Genomic DNA, 26378 nt, shown 5'->3' with positions numbered 1-26378 from the left:
CACACGTCTTCCAGAAGTTGACGTTTCAGCACTATTCATTCAGGTTTTGATGCTATGTTAAAGGGATCTTAATCCAGTTTGAGTCATTTTAAATCTTGGTTTCTTTGCTTGATGCAGCACAATAACTTGACCTTTTTTTGGCCAGGCAGTGTATAATAGGATCATTCCTTCATTATAGTATATATATCCTGAACAGATTACTGGGACACCTTTTGCTCTTTAAACAGACTCAATTACTTCTGACATAAGATGTTGGATGAATTCCTTCGAGATTCTGGCCCATGTTGATTTGATTATATTACACAATCCCTGCACATTTTCCATGCTGCAAACCTCAGGATTTACCACATCTCAAATGTGGTATATAAGATTCAGATCCAGTAATTGGGAAGGCCACTGAAGAACACTAACCTCATTGAAGCCAGTTTCAGATGACATTTGGCTTGTAACAAGGTGCTTTATCATGCTACGAGTAATCAGAAAATGTCAAGGAAACGCTTTCCACACCATTACATCACCTTCACCAGCCTGAACCCTTAAAAGAGGCAGGTTGAGTCCATGGGTTCATGCTGCTGGTACTAAATTCTGACCCTAACATCTGTGCTTGTCAGAGATTCCTGGCGATGTTTTTTCAGTCTTCATCTTTTCAGTTTTTGGTGAGTCTGCGGTCTCAGATTTCTGCTCCGCTACTGTAGTCCAACCCCATAAATGTTTAGTATGTTGTGCATTTTTAGTTGCTTTTCTGCTCACCACAATGGTACAGAGTGGTTATCTAAGATTTTGTCGCATTTCAACCAGTCTGGCTATTTTTGATGGGTTTCATCAACAAGTCACATCTGTCCACAGAAATGATGCTTAGGGGATTTTTTTAATGGCACCATTTGTTGATGTAAACATTAACTGTATTATTTTATGAATTGCACCACTCCCACAAAATTGAATGATTAGATAATAACATGAGTGAATAGGTGGGATGGTGACTTAGTGATTAGCACTGTCGCCTTGCACTGTTGCCCTCCAGGGCGCAGGTTTGATTCCCGCCTCTGGTCTGCGTGCATTGAGTTTGCATGGTCTCCTCGTGCTTGGTAGGTTTTTACTGGGTACTCCAGTCCTACAGTCCAAACTGGCATTGCTAAATTGCCCGTAGTGTGTGAACAACAGGTGAGTGTGTGTGTGCGCCCTGCGATGAATTGGCACCCTGTCCAGGTTTTCATGCTGTAAAGCTCCTGAGATAGGCCAGTGGTTAATCTGGTTAAGGGGTATCTCAGTGGTTAAGGTATTTGGAAAGTCCCAGGTTCAAACCCAAGCACGACCAAGTTGCGCCTGGTAGGCACTTAAGTTAAGGCCCTTAAGTCGATCTGGATACTAGTTATCAGCAGAGTACAGTACCGTATACTGTATCTGTGCTCCAAAGTATTCAGTGCTGTACTGTATGTGGAAATACAAAGGCCTTAATCAAGATGATTGATTATTTCAGATTGTGCATTCTTTGTTCATGTTATCATTATAACAAGCAGATTATAGCTCAGATAACACGACTAACGTTATGGTATTATTGTTTCTTAATCTTTTCAAACCTCTCTACCATTCCTTACTCATAGTCTCTCTTTAATATCATATGGTTTTACTTGTGTCTATCTGTGGTTCAGCCCATAAACACTGGGGAGGTACAGATGTTAGGATAAAGGAGCTGCACAAAGCATTCTTGATTAATTCGCACGACTTTGCTGTGGCTGACAGAGTCGAACCAACAAGACTGCTTTCCAGGAGTACTCTTTACATTTAGACATATGCCATGATGCTGTGAGCTGGAAATCACACAACTGACAGTACTTGTAACTACTACAAATAACCAGTTCCACCAATCTAAACAAGATCTCGTTACTGGAATACAAACAAGTGTAACAGTTCATTAAATGCATACTGAATGTACTTGTTTAACCAACTGTGAAGTCAACATATGGACTCCAGGTGTGAGCCAAGCTTGCGTGACATTACATTATACTGTATGGGAAAGCTTGCCTGGTTCGAGTGGCAGCCTATACCCCTCCCATATTACTACCTTATTTGGACCTGAGAACTTTATCAAAACACAAGTTATTCCAGTGGAGTTCTGCAGAAGAGCACAAACCAGTAAAGGAGCCAGATATTTGATAATACATAATCAAGCACTTCCTTAGACTGTTCTGTTGGGACCAGACTCTACGACTAGACTCCTCCAGCCTCCATAACTCAAGAACAACAAATACGACCTTGATAGAATGATCTCTTCGCAGACTTGTTACCAACCCAGAGGGAGCAAACTGTTTACTCAATTGGACCGTATTGTCTAAACACACACACACACACACACACACACACACACACACACACACACACACAGAAAAAAATCCTTAAAATTCAATGAAATGGTTACACAACATATAAAGCAATTAAGCAAAATAACGTCAAAAGTGGATAAAACAAACCAAACATGTGTTTAAAAACGTTTGGATGTACTGAAATTGTGTTGCATTTAAATATAATTTTAATTTAAGTCAAAGTTGTCAATATTTTTAATCTCACCAACAAACCAATGCTGTCCAGACTGCTCGTCTTTACAAAAATGTAATAAACAACACATGCTTTAATATTGGAACCAGAGAGGTTCTTTGATGTGGCCTGACCCAAAAGCACATCACTTAAAACTCACATGGTGACACCAGAATGGTATTGCCAGATGCTGCCAAATTAAAAATTTACATTTAAAAAAAATGACAGACCTCTGGCTTTGGCATTATACAGGATGTCCCACAAGGGCTAAAGGTTCATTTCGAAGATATGGGATTTATTACAAGCGGCATGGTGGATGAGGAGTTTGGCATTAATAAAACGCATTCTTGGCTGAACCTGGACTTCCCAAAGACTCACATTAAAAAGAACAATCTATGAGCTGCTACCAAAACTTCATCATCGAGTACAACAACGGCACTTTATCCACGATTTAATCATTACACCCTGTTTGTCATAGGATCCATATGTTCTTTTCTGTTTCTAAAGAAGAGACAAACATGTGCTTCTTACACTTCTTTCAAATCAGAGTCTAATGGATCTACTAAAATGAGTTACCTGTTTTCTTTACGGTTGCCCTTGCACTGTTTGGTCTTGTTTCCATGACAAGATACACAAACAGCTGCGAAAACTCAAATGTGGTGCCAGCAACCAAGCCACTACCATCAAAGAAGAAAAAACTGCGTCGATCCCAGCAGCTCAAACTAAAGGAGTGACTTAGATAAAGGACTGACAGAAACTGACTGAAGATAACGAGAGGGAAGGGAAATGATAGACAGATGGAGGTCAGAAATAAAACAGGAGGAGTGGGTGGAGGAATGTTCTTTTCCTGGTGAAAAAACAGGAATTGTCCAAGTGACAATAAAATCTTTTAGGTACTCACATCTCGGCCGGGATCACCGGGTTCACCGTCATCCCCTTTGGGCCCTGGTGTTCCTTTGGTTCCCTGAAGAGGGCAAGAGAATGAATAAAGAGCTGAACTCTTCATGATATATAATCTCGGCATGGACATGATGTCAAAGCACTAGTATGAGAAAACTTGTTGTCTGCTTGATGCTGTACTCACAGGCTTTCCAGGATCTCCCCTGGTACCAGGATAACCCTAGGACATTGAAAAGACGAAGATGCATCAACCTGTAATGAAACTACAGTATGAAGCTTTTTTTTTTGGTACATTTTCATGAGAGTAATGATATACCTGGAAACCATGGCAACCCTCTGTTCCGTTTCCTGGTGGTCCGTCTTCTCCCTATGCATTAAACAACATAATTACAGTCTCCAGTTTGTAAACTCCTGTTTTTTGCATCTCTGGTTATTTTTTTTTACACAAAGTGAACAAACCCTCTCTCCCATCAGGCCTCTGTCTCCCGGGGCGCCTTTGATTCCTCTGGGTCCTTTAGAGCCCTATAAAAAGTGAAAAGTTAAACATACAGTACAGTAGTAAGTGGATTTTAGGGTAAAAATATGTCATTGCAGATTTGAGCTTACCTCTTGTCCTGGGGGACCCTCGTCGCCACGGTAACCTGGAGGCCCAAGCTTTCCTGCCTCACCCTAAGATTTAACAATAAAAAAAAATTTAACTTATGAGACACTTTATACTATGGATAAATACTGTATATACATAGTTGCTGTATGGACAGTACAGTACAGTGCATTTAGAAAGAGGTTGCGAGTAATTCATAATTTTTTTCTTATCAATTAACAAATATATCCCATAATATCAATGCCGTTAAGTAAAATCTGGACTATGACTAGACCTTTTAAAGACAGGGACTTCTACCAACACCTACTCCTGTATTGTCTGGACTGTGTACCAGCAGGCAAGTTTCATGTTCATTACCATTCAAGTGCCAGGTTCCCCAGGAGAGGTGATATTTGGCATTCAAGCCAATCAGACCATAGGGATTCCACCAAAGAATCTTGCCTTTTGAAAGGCTCCTGGAAAGACATTAGAGTTCTGGCACGGTGACGTTTGGGATTTAAGTCTCTCGCCTTATTATGGTTCTTTTCTTATTTAGCTTAGCAGTTTGTTTGGCTGAACTGTTGGTTACGAAAATTCCGCTTAAAAACGTTGGAAATGGCTGTGTTCTTTGGAACCTGTTAAACTTCAGAGAATGTCCAATTTCCTTCTACAGATTCCTTTCCAATATCTTATCTTGGAAGTCTTCTTGGATAATTCCATTGTCCTCATGGCTGTTTTTTTGCCCTGTGAGCTCTACATCTTTATATCAACAGGTGTGCGCCTTTCATAATCATAGTCCAAAAGCCACGTTCTTCAGTGAAAAGCCACGCTCTACATTACTTCCCACTTCAGTCACACTGGAGAAACATCTCATGGACAACTAACAGTTATTAGGTGCATCAAAGCTAAAAATTTTTAAGTTTCGTAAAAATGGGCACATGTTGGTTTTTCCATTCATTTTTCAATTGTTTGTACCTAATAATTTATTACCATCTGTCAAAACTAAACACATAAATCACTGGCAATAGTTGAATGGTGTACCGATTTTACATCATAGTTGTTTTTATATGACAGTCTGGGAAAACCCACTCAATATCATTCTGGCAAACAAACAAAAAAATAATCAATTCTTAATCAAAAATTTATTTTTACCCAAACCAATTTTACCATTTAAACAGGCTGTATTATGCAACTTTAACTTTTAATCACTTTTTTAAATGGGTCACCAGTATGCATGTCCAGGTCCATTTTTTTTTTTTTTTTTTTTGTATATGTCAAGGTTTAAACAAGCCAATCAGATATTCCTGCTAATGTGACCTCATATAATAAAAGCCCCTCCCTCAGCATGTTGCCAAGTTCTGCTGTTATCAGCAGTAGTTCATTAACAAAGACACTGTGATTATTTCATTGTAAATATTTCAGCTGGTGCATTAACAAACACTTTGGAGGAGGTCAAAGAACAGCCAAGTAGTAAAACATGGGACCTTTCTTGAAAACAATAAATAACTGGTTTACTGATAACTTTTGGTTTACTGGTAACTTTTAAATTTTGCCTTGTATATCTGCAAAGACTGCATAAGTGGGTAAGGAGCCAGACAAACCATGCTGATAAAAAGTCTGCATAAAAATCTTAAAATCTTGCCCATAGTACAAAGTGTGATTTCCTCACACTCTGAATGTTTGGACAAGTTATTGGACAGATACAGTACCGGACAGAAGTCAAAGAACACCCTTTTGTTTTCTCTCAGTAAAAAATTACTCAAATACATACTGTGCACAACAGTCTCCACTTCTAATTCCAAACACCTGCCACATGATTAGAGAAGGCAAATCATGCAATTATGCATAATAGCCAGGAGGCGGCTCTAAACACTATGCACCACTCTGGTTACTTAACGCATTGCTATGCAGTAATGTAGTGCAATAGAAAATACAAATATTTGCTGTAGGGTATACTGAAGTAAAAGTAAAAAGTATCCATTACATTAATACAGCTAAGTACATATATATTAAATATGTACTTAAATACAGTAATGAAGTAAATGTACTCAGCTACCCTCCACTTCCATGTGTGAAAAATACAAAAATAAATAAATAAATAAATAATAATAATAATAATAATACATAGTATTGAACAAAATGACACAGAAGTCTCTAATGCTTATTAGACGCTCGCTTTCTTGTCAATTCCAATGGAACTGGAATTGAGTCTATAAATGTGATTTTCTTAGTTTTCACTTTTAGGTAATCAAAGGTTAAAATGTTACGTCTGGTAGGGATTAAAAATAAAAGCAGTAAATGTCAAAATGTGACCATTTGAAGGGTTTTTGCAGGCCGCCAGATATTCATAATATGCATAAAGCAGATTCTATTTGATATCAGCTAAATTCCATTCTATATTTGTGAGCACTTTGGAGAACATGGTACAAAAAACAGTTGCACACAACGAGGTTAACATAAGTTACACTTATCAAGTATTCAATTTTCTTCTGATTTTTTTTTTTTTTTTTTTTTTGAGTCATATGCCAGAAATACACAGATGACTCCATAGAAACTGCATCACTGTTTATATGCAGCTTTGGCTTTTCCTGAGAAGGAGTCTTGGAACATAAGAAAATTAACCAAATGTGGAGGATTTGGAAAAAGTTGTGGCTTTTACTCATATATTACAAAACACATCAAGATTTCCAACTTCATTTACTCCCTTAACCTTTCCAACTGGAAAAAAAAAATGCTGTGGCAATTACAGTAAAAAAAAAGAAAAAGAAAAGAAAAGTAAAGCTATAGTGGGATTGTATTTAGGTTACACAAAATAAAACATTTTATTAAAAAAATGTATGTATTTAATATGACGTACAGTATGTGCTACAGCATGTACAGTATAAACAGCTAATTTGGATGCACAGGGAAGACCAAACACAAGTGAAATGTTGTTCCTTATAAGGCGTGCTAGAGAAGGGAGGTGTGACGAGAAGCATTAGACAAACTGTTTGGAGGATTTTAAACAAACCGTGATCTGTGAGTTTACTTCAACAGAATTCCAATTCCGAAATACCACCCTTATGATTAAAATTGCTTTTTAACAAATAAATCTATTTTAAGATCAGCGTGTTTCTACATTATTATATTAGAAATATAGTTTATTAGGGTTTTTTTTTGTAACAAGTAGTTAAAGTCTGTAGCAAAATGCAATTTAATTTATAACTTAAATTACAATTTTTTGGTGCAGGCTAAATAATATAATTTATATTTTCAATAGCTTCTTATATATACAGTATATTATTATTATTATAATAATAATAATAATTATTATTATTATTATAAAAAGTAGCAAAACTAAAGCTACTAAGGAAAAGCTTAATATAGCTATGTTTAAGATATTTTCATTTCTATAAAACTAACTTTTTTGAAGTTAATCTTAAAAGCTCATGGATTTAGATTTGGTACAAGTAAAGCACTTGTAGCTTAGACTGTTAACAGATAGAATGAGCTATTCATTAGATTAATGAACTAATAGCCTGAAGTAATTTTACAATTTCAATCTAATTTTGTAATGCTCATGAAATTTTGATTCGGTTTGCTGAATCATGATTTAGTCACACAGAAACACGACTCGACATGAACCCCTGCAGCTGGTCCTGACAAGCTAGTTCATTTCAACAGTGCAAATATTATAACTGAAGTCATTAACTGGAAAGTGAAATTTTTCTACTATGATTTTTTTTTAATTTGTACTATTATAGGCCAATTTTGACTAAAAACAACAAAAATAACTGAATATGACGGGTTTCTAAATGCTCCCTTGAAACAAGTAAGTAGGTTTGGATTGGGTTACTGTGGACATCTGGGAACCAGTCAGGATGGAGAAACTGTAAATCTTAAAATGCTTCTTTTTTATTCTTACTCTTTTCGAACCATCTCATCACCTAAATCAGTTCGAACTCTTCCTCTGATCTCTGGTGTGCCTCCTAACCAACATCCAACATCTGCGACTTTGGACAAATGTAAGGGGGGGGGGGGGGGTGCTGCTTTGCAAAATGCCTGAGCTCTGAGATCAGCTTTGAGCTTTCAGCCCTTTCAAAGATTAGAAGATCATCTAGTCAAAGAAGTGCTCAGGGCTCAGTCCTTTTATATTAGATGTTTTTTTTTTTCAACTGTTTTTCTTTGTAACGAAGAAATAACCGCCATTGGTGATGTTTAAGCATTCGGAACCTATCACCACTTTGTGCCACATTTTGTTGGCTAGTATGTTTAACATCATATTAGTTAAAACATGTATGAGTTTGTCACTTACTGGATCGCCGTTAGCTCCAGTCGATCCCTCACGTCCAGGCTCGCCCCGAGGACCTGGCTCACCCTGTGAGGGTCAATGGTTACATCATTACTTTTTATTCACCTTAATGACATTTATTAATTTCTGGTGAATTACATTATAGTCTTTCTCATGTAGAATATCATCGTGTCTTTTTTATATAAGCCACAATACATGGTGAAACCAGTCTTACTTGAAAAAACAAAACAAACAAAAGAAAAAAACACACACACGCACACACACTTTGGACAGCCATGGCGTCTAAACAATCATAGTTGCTAAGGAAAAACAGTTTAGTAGGAAACCTCTTTTAGAGATAACAGCTTCCTCCACCAATGTGATATCAGTGATGTCAGTCTTAATTGCAGAAATATAACTATAGATAAAATTAGTGTCTCCAAAAGTAGCGTAGAGACTTACAGGCTCTCCTCTGGGTCCTCTGTTCCCTCGGGAACCTTGTTCACCTTTCTCACCTTCTGTACCCTAGAAAGGCATTGAAATATAAAACGTGTAATTCATGGAAATCCTGCTACACTGCCAAAAAAATGACATCTTAGCAAGGACAATATTATTTATCTAAAATATAAAAATGTAAAAAAAAATTCAAATGTCTACAACAAATAAAAATTTTAAGCAAAAGCTTTTTTGTTCTAGTGGCAAACAATTTTGCTTCTTTAAATAAACAAACTGCTAAAACTAGCAAAACAATTATCTGCTCTATAACCATAAAATTTTGCTTTTAAATGAAAAAAAGAGAATTTGTCTAGCAATAAGATTTATAGTCTTGTATTCGGTTTGCCGTAATCTCATTTTACGAAATTATAATGAAAATTGTTGAAATTATTACTCTTTCGCCAGGTGGGCCATCTGGTCCTTGTGGTCCCTAAAAAAAAGAAAAACAGAAAACATATTGTTGTTTTTTATGATCAGCGTATAATATTTAAAGCATTCAAAATCACAGGTATGATAAACAATAGCTCTTGTTTACTCTGATTCACATACTGCACACGTATGACCATAATTTCAACAACAAAACAAAAACAAAACCCTTATCATGGAATGTTTTTTACCCTACTACAAATCAATTCAATATTTAAAAGCTTGGTGAACTTTATGAGTCAACATCAAGTGAACTTGAAAGCTGTGTACAAGTCTGTATTAAAAAGTTGAAACAAAAACACTGACATCATCTCCTCGTTCTCCTTTATCCCCATTAGCTCCTCTCGGTCCTCTGTCACCCTACGGAAAAAAAAAAGAAAAACATCACAGATGAGTTAATGGCAGATCGTCTTATAGGACGGGGTCATAAAGGAACAGAATGGCGGAAGTTAAAAACAGCTGTGAGCGCCGCTGCTGGGCTATAAACCCGGTTTGATGCACTAAAATGTTTTTAGCTATTAAGAGCCAAAGACTTTAATCTTTACTAGGATGTACCTTATCTCCAGGAGGCCCATAGTTTCCTGGCCTTCCAGCTCCACCATCATCACCAGCCTCTCCCTAGGTAGGAGAAAGACACATTTAAAACTCTTAGCCATAGTCTCGTCTTTGGCTTCCATGGTTCTTCTTAATCGTTTAGAATTGATGCATTAAAAAAAAGCAAAAATTAGTTATACATTATATCATCATCATTATGACCATATCAATAACGTCTTACCAGTTTTTACAATGCAAAAAAAAAAAAAAGAACAAAACATAGACACAGAATCAGTTCCTTACTTTGTCTCCTTTTTGTCCGTAAGGACCAGGGTCTCCTTTTGGGCCTGGTTCTCCTTGGAAACCCTTTAACAGAGAAAAATTTTTGTCCCATTAGGACTGCTTAGGTCTGTAAGTTTCTGTCACCAGAACTAGACCTAAAAGACACACTTGCCTATAATCAAACTCATTGAGGAATGTAAATAAAGTACAAACAGTCTTGTGCCTCATTTTAGAAAATTGGCCAGGATGTCAGGTCTGGTAAATGTTTGGCTCTGTGCGAGGCAAACATCCTCAAGTCCTGTGCTCCAGATGCAAGCTGAGCATAAACAGCTGCTCGGTACATAATGTCTGACTGACATAGAAAAAATGCAATCATTTCGCTTGAGGGGGCGGAACTTCCACGGGCCCGTTCAATCGGCGACGGACATCCACGAAAACGCCACATCTCAGCCAACCAGAAGCCGAAGCTCTAAAGCTACATTTCATTCAGCAGCAGGTGTTAAATAGAGACAATAAATCCCTGCTATACCCTAAATCCTCGAAGGGGGTCTTATCCTTTGTAAATATTTATCATGCTACCATGGCAACGCTGTACGAGTATACGTTAGCATTACAGTGGATCATTGCAGACTAATTATACTTCTGCGAGGACGTGCCCCCGGTGAGGTCATGCTGAAAACTGAAAATCGCTTAGTAAGAAGATTTCACACTTTAAAATCACGAAAATGTTCAGACTTACATCCTGTCCGGGTGACCCTTTGCAGCCCCGTAGACCGTCGAACCCTGCTTCACCCTGTAAAACAAAACATAAACACACTCCAGTTTAAATATTGAGCTTGATATGGATAAAGGTGAACCACAAGACGGAGGAAATCCTGTAGTGTGGTCATTCTACAGCTTGAGTATGGAAAGATGACTCAGGAGGAATCTTAAGAGATGCTGATTGGATTAATGATAGATTGTAAAGGGTATTACTGATATAAAATACACAGTAAAGGAATGACCTGATATAATGGGGTTTACCGAGTTTCTTTTGTGTGCCGATTCAGTTAAAGTGCTTAAAGAGGTTTTATATATTTTTGCATTTGAGGTGGTAAAATGTTGCTGTTTATCTCTAATCCTACAGGTAGTGCACTCGAAACTATTCACACGTTAACAGCCGGCACAAATGGATATCAGAATATTTATAAAATCATGATGCAGACAGAATCGCAATACATATTGTAGGTCCCTGGTGATTCCCATCTCTAGCATTCGGTGTAGCGTAGTTTAATTAGAAACAAGTAGGCACATTTCTCTCATCACCAAAACCAAAATATGCATTGGTTATTTTTCTTCTATAAGTGGTGCAAAAAATGACAACCAGTAAATCGGTGTTTACCCTTGGTCATGGGGACCAAGGGTTTATTAATGGGGATTGATAATGAAGGCTGTCCTGCTCTACTTCATACCGCACAACAGCTTCTGAAGCACAAATTGCTGAAAAAACTGAATGCTGGCTTTGACAGAAAGGTGGCAGAACATCGTTTGTTCTGTATGGGACGGAGCAGCTGTCAGAGCGTTCATGCTGACCCATGTCCACTGCTAAAAGCACCTAAAATGGTCACGTGATCATCAAAACTGAACCAGAAAGCAATGGAAGAAGGTGTCCTGGACTGCTGAATCACATTTCTTTTACATCATATAGAAAGCCTGGTCATCATTAACGGGGGAGGAGATGGCATGACGATGCAAATGGTGTTCCCTGAAAGCACTGGCCTTTTTCCAGAAAGATAACTCACTGCAAAAACTGCTCAGGAATCATTTAAAGAACATAACAAAGAGATTTAGGTGTTAACGTGGCCCATTTCCCAGATCTCAATCTGACCGAGTGTCTGGTGGATGAACTGGACAAACAAGTCTGTCACAACTAACAGGGCATAAAGGATGACAGGCATGTCGTGAGGCTTTAGAGCTGTTTTGTTGGTGCAAGGGTGACCTACTCAACATTAGACAGGTGGTTTAAATGTTATAGCTGATCCACATTATATAAATGTTACAAACTGAGTTGTCTCTACCAACCAACAGTAATTTTGGATCCCACAGTTTAATATAAGAAGTTGTTCCCAACAACAACTCGTTATGTACATAAAAGTCACCTGTCCACAGAATCTCTATCTTCCATTCAAACCTCACCACCATCGGCAAGACCAAAGAGCTGTCAAAAGACATCAGGGACAAGACTGTAGACCTGCACAAGGCTGGAATGGGCTACAAGACCATCAGCAAGAAACTTGGTGAAAAGGAGACAACTATTGGTGCGATTAATCGCAAATGGAAGAAATTCAAAGTAACCATCAATCGCCCTCGGTCTGGAACTCCATGCAAGATTTTACCTCATTGGAAAAGTGAGGGATCAGTCCAGAACTATACAGTGCTGTAGGAGTTTGTGAATGATCTCAAGGCAGGTGGGACCACAATTACCAAACAAGCCATTGATAATGCAATACGCCACCATGGAAATTCTTCAGCATTGCAAGATTCCGCTCCTCATGGAGGCGCATGTACTGTACAGACCCATCTGAAGGGAAGGATTGGGAGAAAGTGCTGTGGTCAGATAAGACCAAAATTGAGCACTTTGGCATCAACTCGACTCACCATGTTTGGGTAAAGCAAGTAAAGCATTGGACTATGGGTTGGAAGACCCCAGGTTCAAATCCTACGACCACCAAGTTGTCCTTGTTGGGCCCTTAAGCAAGGCCCTTAACCTTAAACTGCTCAGATTTAAAATAAGATAAAAATGTAAGTCGCTTTGGATAAGGGCATATGCCAAATGCCTAAATGTATTGAAGCATTATGCTTTTGTCTGCCGACTTTGTCGCATTTAGTGGCCAATGGACAGGGCCATATAATTTATTGATGAAAACCTCCTAAAGATGGGTCATGGATGGATGGGTCTTCCAGAAGGACAATGTCCCAAAACATACCGCCAAGGCAACAAAGGAGTGGCTCAACAAGAAGCACATTAAGGTTATGGAGTGGCCTAGCCAGTGTCCAGAATTTAATCTGATAAAGCTGAAACTTTTGAGAGCTGAAGTTGGCAAAAGACAGGCAAGAAACCTTAAAGAAAATGAAAAAAGGCAACTCAGTGTATACCATTTGCATCATCTGCTTTTTTGGGGGATTTAAGATTGATATTCTGTCTCCATCCTTTAAAACAAACCTAAGATAAAAAAAATTATAGACCCTTTATATTAGGCAAACTTCGAAAAAAAACTGCAGGGAGTTAAAAATATTATTTTAATATATATTGTGTATATAGTGTGTATATATTGTACACACACTTTAATATAAATATACTTTGATGTATACCTTTCACTTTTTAACAGATTTCTGTTAAGATTTTTCTACATTATATGGACACTCTTGCACACTGTTTTTTTACAATGCATTTCACAGCATTTAAAGGCCAACTTGTGACCACTAAAGGCCATTACTCACAGAAGGCTTTTATTAACTTTTATCTTCCGGCCACGCATATATTTTAACAAGCATTTAAACCAGATGTGGAACAAGCAGTACCCATCTGTCCTGCTGCATCTTTTTTTGCATAGGTGACATCCTATTAACTGACAGCTGTTGACAATTTAACACTGCTCTTATAAAAACAAAACAAAACACTGATTTACATAACTATCTGTGCTGTATTTTTTACAGGACAGAATGATTTCTGCCCAACTTTGCTTTTTACAGATTGCTTCTCCTGGTTTATGCCATACAGTACCTTTTTACTTTCACTTTTTTATGTGATTAATGTGAAGCATTATTATTATAAGTTACTATACAGTTACTTATCTTATGATTCTTTTGTTTGACAATTTATGTATTGCCACACTAAATCCAAATTTTTTTTATTTACATTTTTTTATTTTATATTTATTTGTTTGTTTGCATTTGAGATGGTAAAATGTTGTCATTCCTCTTTAATCCTACAAGTGGTGCACTCTAAACTACAACACAGCATCCTGTATAGTAGAAGCAAAATATGTCCAAAGTTTGCTTGGACTTTTTATTTAACTTTTTTTTATTAAATTTGAAAATTTATAAAATCATGATACTAAAAGAATCATAATACAAATCGAATCTTAGGTATCGTAATGATACGTAGGTATCGTGATAAAATCGTATCGTGATTTTCATCCCTAATTAGCTAGCTCTTAGACAGCTGGCAGCAGATATTACAGCATTTGATAGCAAAGATGAAGAACACCCAAGGAAGCAAGAACATTACTAACTCTAAGAACAATTACTAAAGTCTAGAACACAAATTAACTCTTACCTTACGCCCATCGATTCCATCCCGTCCATGCTGCCCTTTGTCACCCTAGAAGTATAATTGAGTAATATTATAACTTAAGCTAAATACTTAGACAAATGTAAAGTAAATTAGATTTAATCAGTGACTGTGAGCCTTACCTTGAAGCCTTTGTGACCTCTATCTCCCTGCATGAGAAAAGAGCTAGATTAGACAAGCAGGAACATCTCAAAGAATAAAAAACAACCAACAACTCTTATCCATTGCAACCGCATGCAACTTCAAAACCAGATTTCATTCTGACAGTGTGACTTAACTCACCTTAAGTCCTCTGTCTCCTTGGTCTCCCTACAAGAAATTCCAAAAGCAAAAATGTGAGCTATCATGTCAGTATGAACATTTTAAAGACTTTTTTTTTAATAACAGCTGTAGAGACAAACCTTCATTCCTTGATAACCAACTGGACCAGGATCACCAGGCCTTCCCTGTAGGATGAAAAAGAAAAATGAAGAAAGACAGTCAAGTCAACACAACAGACATATGATAAGAAAACAATGGCTCATACTGTAAGTCAGACATTACACAAACTGACTTTCACACTATTTCGTTTTCTTCTTCTCTCTTCGGTTAGGGGTCGCCACAGCAGGCCATTCATGCCCAACAAACTCTGTCTGCCACATCTTCCCATGTCCTCCCCTACCACATCCATTAACCTCTTCTCCTCCTGCCTGGCAGCTCTGTCTCTAACCCGATACATCCCTCCTCTGCACATGTCCAAACCATCTTAATCTGGCCTCCCAAACCATCCTACCTGCACTGTCCCTCTAATGTACTCATTCCTAATCCTGTCCATTCTTGTCTCTCCCAAAGCAGCTTCTTCAGCTCTGCCACCTCCAGCTCTGCTTCCTGTCTTTTTGTCAGAGCCGACGGATCTTTTTCATGATCCGATTTGGCACATGTTTAACGCTGGATGTCTTTCCTGAAGTCCAACCCTCTGCGTTTATTCGGGATCTGGACTGACACTTAGACTACAAAACTCAGCTCTATAATTCTGACTCAAAGCCATACTTGCTTTCAGCCTGGTGCTTACAAGAAATATAAGATTAACAGGTTAAGCACTGTAGGTAACCGCGTTTTTATTATGAAAATGTCTGTAATATCTAATCCCTAGATTTTTGTGGGGTTACTCAGGATCGTCTACACAGTCTAAACCGCCGTCTTAAAGTAATGGAGTTGCTGGCTTAGTAAACACATACGGTTTAATGTGGGAGCTGGTCCCGTTCCAGGGTATTGTGGTGTGAAGGAGTACAGTGAGTAAACCTGTACAATGCAAAAACCCCAGCTGTTGAAGCTGCAAGATGTCACTGCAAAGTTCCAGTGGAATTACACACCGGTTGGGGGAGACGGGCCAGGATGTATTGTGATAATACGAGAGGAGGAAAACTACATGACTAAGAAGACGAATAGCACTTTAGGATTGCTGTTACTGTAGAAATTCATGTCTCATCTGTCTACATGAGTAGCTGCAAAGGTGAAGGTGTCCTGGAACTGCGGTGAAGCTATGAGAGAGGAACGGATGGTGGAATTCAAGGCAATATGACATTGGCTTACCGCATCTCCAGCTTCTCCTTTCTCTCCTGGAAGCCCTTGTCTACCAGGCTCCCCCTAAGATATAACAGAAACATTAGTGATGGCATGCGCACATAACTCCTGCTACTGTATATGTAATTGCTTAAGGACAGTAATAACTAAGTGAATGAAAGCAAAAATGATAAGGATTATCAAAATCAAATGGATAACTGGAAGAAAAATTAGCTTTACAATGTATCATTGCATATAAATACCTTATGGCCTGGTTTACCAGGTAAGCCAGGTTTACCACTAGGTGCCTGTCGAAAAAACAAATAAATAAATGCATAAAGACATTGAAATAAATGCAATTGTGCTAATGTGTATAACGATGGATGACCAGCGATACTTACAATGCATTCAAAGGAGCAACACTGCAAAGAAAAACATGTTTTATGAGTCATTAGAAATATGATAAATCAAAAAATAAATAAATTAAAAGAGTATATGCAAGAAAAACAAATTAGGTTAAATGGACATACCACATCTTTTGTTTCATTGGTCTGGTCATTGGTAAGAAAAGACAAGAAACAAGAGAAACAAGTGAAAAAGGGTGTCATCAAACTTTGCAACAAGACATGAACCCAAATAATCCATTCAGCGATAGGCACAAACAATTCAGAGGAACAAGGTGCCATTCACGATCATGGATGGACTCACGATCATGTCGATGATAGTGTGGATGGTGTTCATCTGTGGGGAACTGGTCTGGTCTACCGCAGTAAAGTTTTGCCTGTACTGTCTGTCTGTGGCGATGATGGCCAATCTGGATTCCTATGGGAACCATAACAAAGAGGGAGGAAAGATAAAAGGTGAAGAACGCATGCTGTTGATCTATCGAACATCTCCTGTCTCACACTTACACACTCTGCTTCATAAAGTTGATGTAATGCTTCAGTAGGACACACCATCACTCATCTCGCCCACTCATTGTCTATACAACTTTATCCTGTATACTGAGTCGTGGGGGGCCTGGAGCCTATCCCAGGAGACTTAGGGCACAAGGCTGGGAACACCATGCATGGGGTGCCAATCCATCACAGGGCACACACATTCATAAACTCATTCACACACACACACACACATACACACACACACACACACACACACACACACTACAGGTAATCTGGCGTTGTGCAAACTCCATGCACACACATTCCAAGGCAGGTAACGAACCCCGACCCTGGAGGTGCTCACTGTCCTAGGACACACCCACTTTTTTTCATTAAGGGTTATTTCCCCAAATGCTATAAAATCATGACTGGTGCACATAGAGCCCATAGAATACCTCCTGGTCTGGAGAGATGGCCACAGAGAACACTTTGATGCCGTGCTGCCTGGCCTCGTTTGCCGCCTCTTGAATCCCACCGCAGGGCTCTTTGTAGCCACTCACAGGGTGACCGTCTGTCACAACCACAATGTACTTATTCTCATGATAGTAAGAGCCACTGGAAACAAACAAACAGTATGAGAAAATAAGAAAATATAATGGTTTGTTGAGTTTTCTTTCTTTTCTTCTTTTTTTTCCTTTTGTTTCCCCCTTTTTTTGTATGGTATCGGTGCTAAAAAAGTGTCGCACCTAGGCGAAAAAGTAAATTTTCTAACTGCGTCATATAATACGATTTGCATAATACTCAAGATTGTTTATCTTCCGATCAAAGGCTCGTGTTTTTGTAAACATGCAAACACATTTATATATTTATCTGAAGTGTCCATAATATTGTTAATTTAAATCTTAATTGTCACTTAGATTAAACTTGGCAAGATTAGATTTCACGTGAAAATTGTTTAGATATAGCTAAACGAATTTGACATGGTTACAGACACTACAGATTTTTTGAAACTTTTACCAAATTCAAGCACCAATTCTTACAAATCATGTGCTTCTAGAAGCTTACAGCAATTTCAGTATCAATACTCGTAAAGAAATATGACTAATTTCCATTTAAAATTATTATTGTTTGAAGCCAGACTGAAAAATGGCCATTTTTTGTACCACATATAACATCATCTCTCCAAAACAGCTAATGTTAGCAACTTGAATTTTTAGGGAAACAAGATTGGTCACTTTGATGCTGCATAAACTTCAGAACTAGCTTTTTTGGCCACACACATTTTCTGTATTATATGTATAACATAATATCAGAGGATGGGTACATGGTGGTCATAAAGGGATGGACATGGTCAGAAACAATGCTCAGGTAGCCCGTGGCATTTAAACGATGCCCAATTGGCACTAAGGGGCCTAAAGTGTGACAAGAAAACATCCCCCACATCATTACACCACCCCCACCAGCCTGCACAGTGGTAACAAGGCATGATGGATCCATGTTCTCATTCTGTTTACGCCAAATTCTGACTCTACCATTTGAATGTCTCAACAGAAATCGAGACTCATCAGACCAGGCAACATTTTTCCAGTCTTCAACTGTCCAATTTTGGTGGACTTGTGCAAATTGTAGCCTCTTTTTCCTATTTGTAGTGGAGATGAGTGGTACCCGGTGGGGTCTTCTGCTGTTGTAGCCCATCCGCCTCAAGGTTGTGTGTTGTGGCTCCACAAATGCTTTGCTGCATACCTCGGTTGTAACGAGTGGTTATTTCAGTCAAGGTTGCTCTTCTATCAGCTTGAATCAGTCGGCCCATTCTCCTCTGACCTCTAGCATCAACAAGGCGTTTTCACCCACAGGACTGCCGCATACTGGATGTTTTTCCCTTTTCACACCATTCTTTGTAAACCCTAGAAATGGTTGTGTGTGAAAATCCCAGTAACTGAGCAGATTGTGACCTTTCTTTCCCATTCTGACATTCAGTTTAGAGTTCAGGAGATTGTCTTGACCAGGACCACACCCCTAAATGCATTGAAGCAACTGCCATGTGATTGGTTAATTAGATAATTGCATTAATGAGAATTTGAACAGGTGTTCCTAATAATCCTTTAGGTGAGTGTAGATATATATATATAAGGGTTTATGAAGTAAGATTGTACAAGTGTGCCTCAGCTTCATTGATAGGTTCTGTGAATCCTATATACTTTCTTCACTACATGTTCATTTTGTATGTTAAGTTTCTGCTTAAAATTCTGTAAAAATATGGTTGAAAAGGAAAATATTAAGGAACACTTCAGCCATTTCCAATCTAATGGCCGATGCCCGAATCCCATCTTCCCAAGCAAATTAAAACTAATTAATACTCATTAATAATAATAAAATTAAAACTCAACAAGTTATTGTGCATGCATTTAATCATAAAGGATAGGAGAGATATTCACAAAGTTAACCCAGTAATCTTAGCAAATGAAAGCATCTTGAATCTAGGCAAATTAATCTTCAATTTCTTAATATAAGATTACAACAAACCAAACACGAGGGGCGTTCACGTTAAACTTTAAATAAGCCACACCCCCTGTACAGTCCTCACCTCATGTGTATTTATGTGTGATATAAATACAATAATTCTTCTTGTATATGGAACGTGTACATGTCTTTACGTACCCCATGAGCAGCTCTGCAATACCCTTCTTTATGGCACAGTCAGTGTACGTCCCTTTGCCGATATATTTTATCCTATTTATCGCATCCTTAAGCACCTGGCGACCACCCGGGGTCATTGCCATCAAGCCTTTCACCACCTCGACCTCGTCACTGTAGTGCAGAGCTCCAGAATTCCAAATGATGTGGCGGTCACAAGGCTGACGACTGACAAAATAAAGAAGAACACTTGGTTAACGTCCAATGCAATTTAATTCACAATCTTAAATATCCAGTAAATAATAGAGTTCAATTAAGTTGTGATGTGACAATGAATCGAATGATTCTGGATGAAGTCTGGAAATTATATTTATTTTCTTATGTTATGAATTTTGTTGCACGATGTATGGAGGAAACTTAAGCGGCAACAAATTCATCGCCGATCAGTACACCATATTTAATTTTGATATTATTCAGTTTTTATATTGCATCGTTTTGTAATTGCAGGCTGTATTTGCATGTATATAAGTGTCACATACGTTTCCTTCAGTTCATCAATGAAATTCCTGGCAAAGTCTTTGATCTTGTTGAAATAGTAGTGCGCGACACCTCGGAGGGCCACACTCTCCGATGTATCCAGCACGAAGAACAGGTCCACAGGGCATTCTGTAGTGGGAGAAATAATCAGTTACAAAGTGAACGCACTATAAGAAGCAGCAGTCTACTGTTTACAAATTAACCAATTCTGTACATTACTGGGGATATTTCTTAGGGGTCAGGGGTAGCTTAGTGGTTAAAGCATTGGACTACGGTTCAAACCCAGGTTTAAAACCCCAAACCTCATGACCACCAAATTGCTACTGTTGGGCCCTTGAGCAAGGCCCTTAACACTACTCAGATGTGTAATGAGATAAAAATGTAAGTTGCTCTGGATAAGGGCGTCTGCCAAATGCCTGCATGTCAAAGTTTACTGATTAAAAAACCCTGCAAATGGTGTAGAATTTTAAAACCTGAACTTTTGAACAAATGTGTGTATTTGTACATCTGATACAGTTGTTTTTTCTTATGATTTTTCAATCTTTTGATCGATCTTCAATCCTACCCTCACCTACTGTATGCTTATTACTATTGGGTCATAACTGAAAGAACGAGATTGTAGATACATGAGTTTTCTCAGGAGGGTAGCTAGCATTTCTCTTAGAGCTAGAATGAGGAGCTCAGTTATTCGTAAGAAGTTCAGAGTAGAATCACTGCTTTTTTATTTGCATGGAAAGGAGTCAGTTGAGGTAGCTCAGGAATCTGGTAAGGATGCCACCAGGACGCCTCCCTAGGGAGGTGTTCATGGTACTTCAACCCGGGAGGAGGCCGCGGGGGAGAGCAAGGACTAGGTGAGAGATTTCATCTTCACAATGGCCTGGGAACTGATCGCCCAGTCAGAGTTCCTTGAGGTTGCAGGGAAAAGGGGGGTTCGGGGTTCCCTTCTGGAACTGTTACTCCTGCAACCTGATTTCGGATAACTGGTTAAAAATGGATGAATGGCTCTAAGCCACCATCTTGCCTACTGAGTGATGGGTGTGCATCACGTGACTTGGTCACATGACCTCAAAATGTTGGTACAAGTTAAAAACCAAGAGATCAATCTCATGAAAAAGTAATCTGCTCCAGTATGCCAATGTATACCGTATATGGAATAAAAGGGCAAAAGGAAAAGCCATTTAGAGGGCAAGTGTCAAAAAACACAAATCAAAACACTTATAATAATAATAATTATAATAATAATAATAATAATAATAATAATAATTATTATTATTATTATTATTATTATTATTATATATAATAATAATGGCACCATTCTGCTATATTAATTAGTATTATCTTTATAACCTAAAACAAAACTCTTGCTTATCCTCCATCCATCCTCAGCATCACTGTGAAACAGGACTTGTGTATGGGTTCCAATACTTCACCACACACACACACACACACACACTACCTTGATCACATTCTTAAAGCTAAACAAAGTTCAATCCTATCTTGGCTTATTACTAACACCATGCCATTAAACACTCAGATGTTCTATATACTGTACGTGTGTATTGTACAGTATAACGGTCCTGTCGATGCTGATATGAACACGCGCCGCGCGCTCTTTCCAACACGCGCACAGAAACGGCCATAAGCAGAAATGATACAAATCTTAACAAATGTTTTCTTAATCCCAAAACAAGCAAAAAAAATAAAATAAAATAAAATAAATACAAATCAAATAAGAGATCATTACCTCGGAACGCGGCTATGTCCTGAGCCAGAAGTCCTGCCCCCGCCGAGCAGAAGAGAAGAGCCGCTAAAAGGAACCTATTTTGCGCCATGGCGCTTTTGCGGAGTCTTTGCACGTTAGCCGTGCAAATCTGAGACAGGAGAAGACACAGTGATGATTTTTGTTTTTTTGTTTTTTTTTTTTCTGTAAGGGAATAACTTTTACTTGGGTTTAATGGCTGCAGTAGACGGCGGGAAGGCGCGTCCGCTCAGTACGCACGAGCACAGGAGCGCCTTAAAGCCCAGCCCAGGATCTCAGGAGGAGGAGGAGTTCAGCATCAACCTCCCTCTGTTCCCCATTCTCTCTACTAATGTATCTATACCTACTATCTAACTTTAACCCCCCCCCCCCCATGTTACTACAGCTATTTTAAACAGACATAATTTTATAAAGCTCATATGTTGTAGAGAATTATGATTGCGCATGGATGTTTAGATGTGCTGATGGATAGACCTGCTGAAACTACTGAAACTAAACTGAGGAATCTCTCTCTCTCTCTCTCTCTTTCTTTCTCTCTGCACTGTCCAGTCCTCCATCGAACCTGAAGTGACTCGCCAGCTGAGCTGGCTTTGTGCCAGTGCGCGTGCAGTAATTAACCCTCACCCAATGTGCGCACTGTGCAAGAATCAGTCACGTGACTGCTTGTCTCGATGGAGATCTGATACTGTATAGATTTAAGCAGGGGAAAAAAGGTGTTTGACTGTTCATTATGGTTAGCTTCAAGCACATCTGGAACATCCCAAATGTCAAAATACTGAGGATGTAGAAAGAAAAAAGATCAACAGACAGGCCGTGTGTGTGTGTGTGTGAGAGAGAGAGAGAGAGAGAGGGGGGGGCGTGAGGCTGTTTGATGATGGATCTTGTTGCTGCACAATGAAAGAGCATTCCAAACATCTGCTTCTCCTCAAAATCTGACCCGCAACCTGAACTCACTTTGCGCCAAAATGGGAGTGACTGGATGAGATTCAGGACCGAGTCAGCCTGAGGCTTGTATATTCCTCTTTCTGGAAGAGAAACAGCGCCACCAATGTGTAGGCATAAGTATGAATCATAAGTGGACTAAAAAATGTTGACTTTTTAGGTATCCCCTAAGGAATTAAATCAAACATGCCCAAAGAGCAGCTTTTCCTTCTTTCTTTTTAATTTTAATCTCAATGTATTTGATATACTGTAGTGAGATGTTAATATAAAAATGACTAAATATACATACGGCCAAAACATGGTATTGGTGCAAAAAATGTCTCAGCTACATTAGAAATTTTTTAGATAGGATCATATAACACCATTTTCCATAATACTTAATGAATGAATACTTAAAAAAACTTCTTATTTCCTGATCCATGCTTCTTTTTTGTAAGGATGCATACACGTTTATAATTTTATCAGATAATTAAGAAACACATTAGCTAAATACAATTTCTTTCCCTTTTACTGTATGTAGTGTTCGAAACCTTTTAACCACAACAATGAAACACAATTCAAATTTTTCACTGATCTTAATTGTTAATCAGAAGTAACTTGGCCAGTTTGGATTTCATGAACCTGAAAAAGAGTATTATTGTAAAATGCAAAATTGTTAAGATATTGCAGCATGAATTTGACATTTTTGCTTTTTAAGCTTTTACCAAAAAACAGTGCTTTAAGCTATAATTTTTACAGGTCATTTAAGCTTAAAACAATTTTAGTATTAGTACTCAAGGAAATATGAATAATTTGCCTTTTAAATGATTATTGTTTGAAGTGAGACAGTATAACACTAAAAAATGTCAATTTTTGGGACACATATAAAATCATCTTTCCAAAATGGCTAACGTTTGCAACATAAATTTATTTATTTTTTGGTCACTTCCATGTTGCATACATTTCTGAAGAACTGTAACTACGCTGGCACACACATTTTCTGTATTATATGTATAACATAAAAAAAAAAAATCAGCACCAATACTGTGTTTTGGCTGATTTGTAAATCCATTCTGTCATTTGGAATTGAATAATGTACAAGCTTTTGTGTTCCCTTAAAAAAAAAAAGTTTTAGGCTAAGCTGTGAGCCAAAAAAGCACTGCTGTCTTCAGTTCTTCATCAAAAGTGAAACTTCGCCCTTGTAGGGCTGCTTTCAGGGAAACAAACAGGTAAAAGTCTGAGGGAGCGAGATCAGGATTATAAAGAAGATGCTTTACTTTTTTGCAAAGTGTCGACAGTAAGGGCAACGGTGTGGGGGCGTGCATGAGGGGGTCATGTGATATTACATCACCCTCGGATAGCACTCCTCTGCATTTAATCTGAAGTTTAGGCTTCAGTTTTTTAATAAGCATCTCACTGTAACGAACGCTGTTAATTGTTGAACCTTTTTTCCTGATAATGTTCCAATACTGGACATTGAGAATCCCAGAAAATTGTAAGCGTTGATGGATTTCCCAGCTGACGGCTGATTTTGTAACTTTTTCTCGGTCGGTGATTGAGGATGTTTCCTTTCCAAACTTTGCCGTTTTACTCTCAGGCTCGTAGTGTTGACTCCGTGTCTCGTCACCAGTTATGATTCTCTTTCGCTCAAAATTTTGTTCGCAGATATCCAAACACTTCTGTTTATGCACTTCTGTGAGTTGTTTCGACACCAGGTACACCCTTTAGACCACAAAAAAAACACTGCACGCTGCTGTTTTTTCAATCACAAGCCATGCATCCATTTTTTGCTCCACAGCATTTACAAATGAACTGATGCAACATGTTCACACTGGCACACCAGTGACTGTGACTGGGAAGACAGGAGACATGAAAGAAAAGCGTGGAAAAGACAGAAGTTTCGAGATAAAAAAAACAGAGTGCGGATAATTTTTGACTCACCCTCATATATGCCAATATATTATAGCAATGTACATCAAAAGCAGTATCATCATTCATGAATACATGAATAGCAAGTGAGGCCCGACACACAGGGCCCATTGTACATGCTGAGTTTTAATTCAAAGGAAAAACTGAGCAAAATGTTCTGCAGTATATGTGTAAGGGTTCTCTGACTCTAATGAGGACTACATAAGCTCTTGCAAAGGAGCATGAGGTAAAGGAAAAACTTAGGGGTGACGACGTCACATGAGTAAACAGGGAACACCGGTGACTAGTAAGTACTGCAGCTGGTGTGTGTAACCCGTCTGGGTCGGTGCATTCAGTCACTTACTCTGTGTAAGTGTGTTTGTGTGGTGAGGATGATGATGATGATCATGATGATGATGCATGTTTGTTAGTGTTGGTGTGTGTGAGAGAGAAAGAATCTGGATGGTTTATGTTTTCGAGGAAAACAGTTGCCTGGTGGCGAATGTAGAGAAATTAGACAAACAGTCGTCTCCCAAAGCAACACTTCTGTTTGAAAAGTCTATTACAGGAGAAAACAGGGTTTTTTTTTTTCCACTGATCTCATGCTTCAGCTGTTTTCTCCTTTTGTCTATCCGTGAAAGCATTTTAGACTGTGAAAGAAGAACAGGAAAGGAAAAAACATCTGGTACTAATCAGCATTTAATACTGGAGGCTCAGTATAAATCTGGAGAGATTCTGTCAGCTGCAAGCCTCCATTCGTTAAAGCTTTTGTGTGTTTCTGAGAGAGAGAGAGAGAGAGAGCGAGAGAGAAGGAGAGAAAGCTGGAATACAGTATGAAATATGCTGTAATATTAGCATTTTACATTTCTTTATTTTAACATGCTTTGCTAACATGACACAGAATCAATGATGTAAAAGCTTATTTTCACGTGCAAACGGTTAGAGTTATGTAATGTTGGACTTTTGGAATAATAAGCATTTGTACTATTTTAAGGAAGGCCAGCATGTCTAGTCAAAGGGCCAAGAAGAAATGTTCATGGTCAAGCAGCATGGTTAGATACAGTATCATGGCTCTTAAAACTATTGTAAGTTAGCGTTTATAAAAGCTTTTAAAAAGTACGTTGAGAGACAGTACGTATCTGGTCCTTTTTTAGGACAGTGCATAATTGAAAAGGTTAGAGTGACACTTACTTACAGTGCAGAAAACCTAAATATAAATTGTTTACTTCTTAAAGACCCATGTGAAACACCACGTGTGTGTGTTTATCCAGCACTGTGTACATTCGTGGTCATGGAACATATACTGTATACAAAGTGCATGTTAGGTATACATGATGAGTTAAGTGCATGTAAACACAGCATAATTCATTTATTCCTTCACCGTCAGTGGGTCAGGGTCCCAGGATTACTGGGAGTGATGCTGTAATACAGCATGGATGGGTGGTTTTGGTTATTAGCTTGATTTGAGTTCCTTTCTTAGCCGGGTACTTACAGTTAAGTCCCTTAACGGATGCATCTTTTCTCACCCACATGTGGACCTGTTGACATGACAGCAGCATGGATGATCACCACTGAGCCTCTATTCTGTTGGTCTTTGGCGGTACTTGAGCACTTTAGCTCCGTCCCACAGATCCTGAAGCTTCCTAACTAGCAAATCTGTATCAAAGCCCAAGTAACACGGTTTAGAAGTTTCCTATCTGTGTGTACTGGAGATCTGTAGTTTACATTCCTCCAGTGAATTGGAGTGAGTCATCACATGGAAATGTGCTTCTTATGTTAAATATACACAGCCTCAGCTCTGAGTAACTAACCAGCCATGCTGAATGACTCATGTTCATGTTAGC

General features: G+C 38.4%; 1 protein-coding gene across 1 annotated transcript in view; it reads right to left on the bottom strand.

Annotated features, from left to right (window-relative positions):
* The window catches only part of col6a1 (collagen, type VI, alpha 1), a 34398-nt gene extending 12429 nt beyond the window's left edge, over nt 1–21969 (bottom strand). Inside the window, exons 1-25 of the mRNA XM_053512741.1 lie at nt 21691–21969; nt 19949–20075; nt 19434–19637; nt 17231–17390; nt 16603–16716; nt 16425–16445; nt 16296–16316; nt 16158–16202; nt 15925–15978; nt 14754–14798; nt 14635–14661; nt 14475–14501; nt 14338–14382; nt 10759–10812; nt 10041–10103; nt 9759–9821; nt 9510–9563; nt 9172–9207; nt 8745–8807; nt 8307–8369; nt 4039–4101; nt 3892–3954; nt 3749–3799; nt 3617–3652; nt 3434–3496 (exon numbers count right to left, since the gene is read on the bottom strand). Coding sequence (XP_053368716.1) covers nt 3434–3496; nt 3617–3652; nt 3749–3799; nt 3892–3954; nt 4039–4101; nt 8307–8369; nt 8745–8807; nt 9172–9207; nt 9510–9563; nt 9759–9821; nt 10041–10103; nt 10759–10812; nt 14338–14382; nt 14475–14501; nt 14635–14661; nt 14754–14798; nt 15925–15978; nt 16158–16202; nt 16296–16316; nt 16425–16445; nt 16603–16716; nt 17231–17390; nt 19434–19637; nt 19949–20075; nt 21691–21778 — 1650 coding nt within the window. The 5' untranslated portion in view covers nt 21779–21969. The remainder of the gene's footprint in view (nt 1–3433; nt 3497–3616; nt 3653–3748; nt 3800–3891; nt 3955–4038; nt 4102–8306; nt 8370–8744; nt 8808–9171; nt 9208–9509; nt 9564–9758; nt 9822–10040; nt 10104–10758; nt 10813–14337; nt 14383–14474; nt 14502–14634; nt 14662–14753; nt 14799–15924; nt 15979–16157; nt 16203–16295; nt 16317–16424; nt 16446–16602; nt 16717–17230; nt 17391–19433; nt 19638–19948; nt 20076–21690) is intronic.
* Nucleotides 21970–26378: the final 4409 nt, after the last annotated feature.

The sequence above is a fragment of the Clarias gariepinus genome, chromosome 15 (assembly GCF_024256425.1).
Source record: "Clarias gariepinus isolate MV-2021 ecotype Netherlands chromosome 15, CGAR_prim_01v2, whole genome shotgun sequence".
Classification (NCBI taxonomy): domain Eukaryota; kingdom Metazoa; phylum Chordata; class Actinopteri; order Siluriformes; family Clariidae; genus Clarias; species Clarias gariepinus.
The sequence above is the reverse complement of the archived record's forward strand: the minus strand, read 5'-3'. Positions and strand labels throughout refer to the sequence as shown.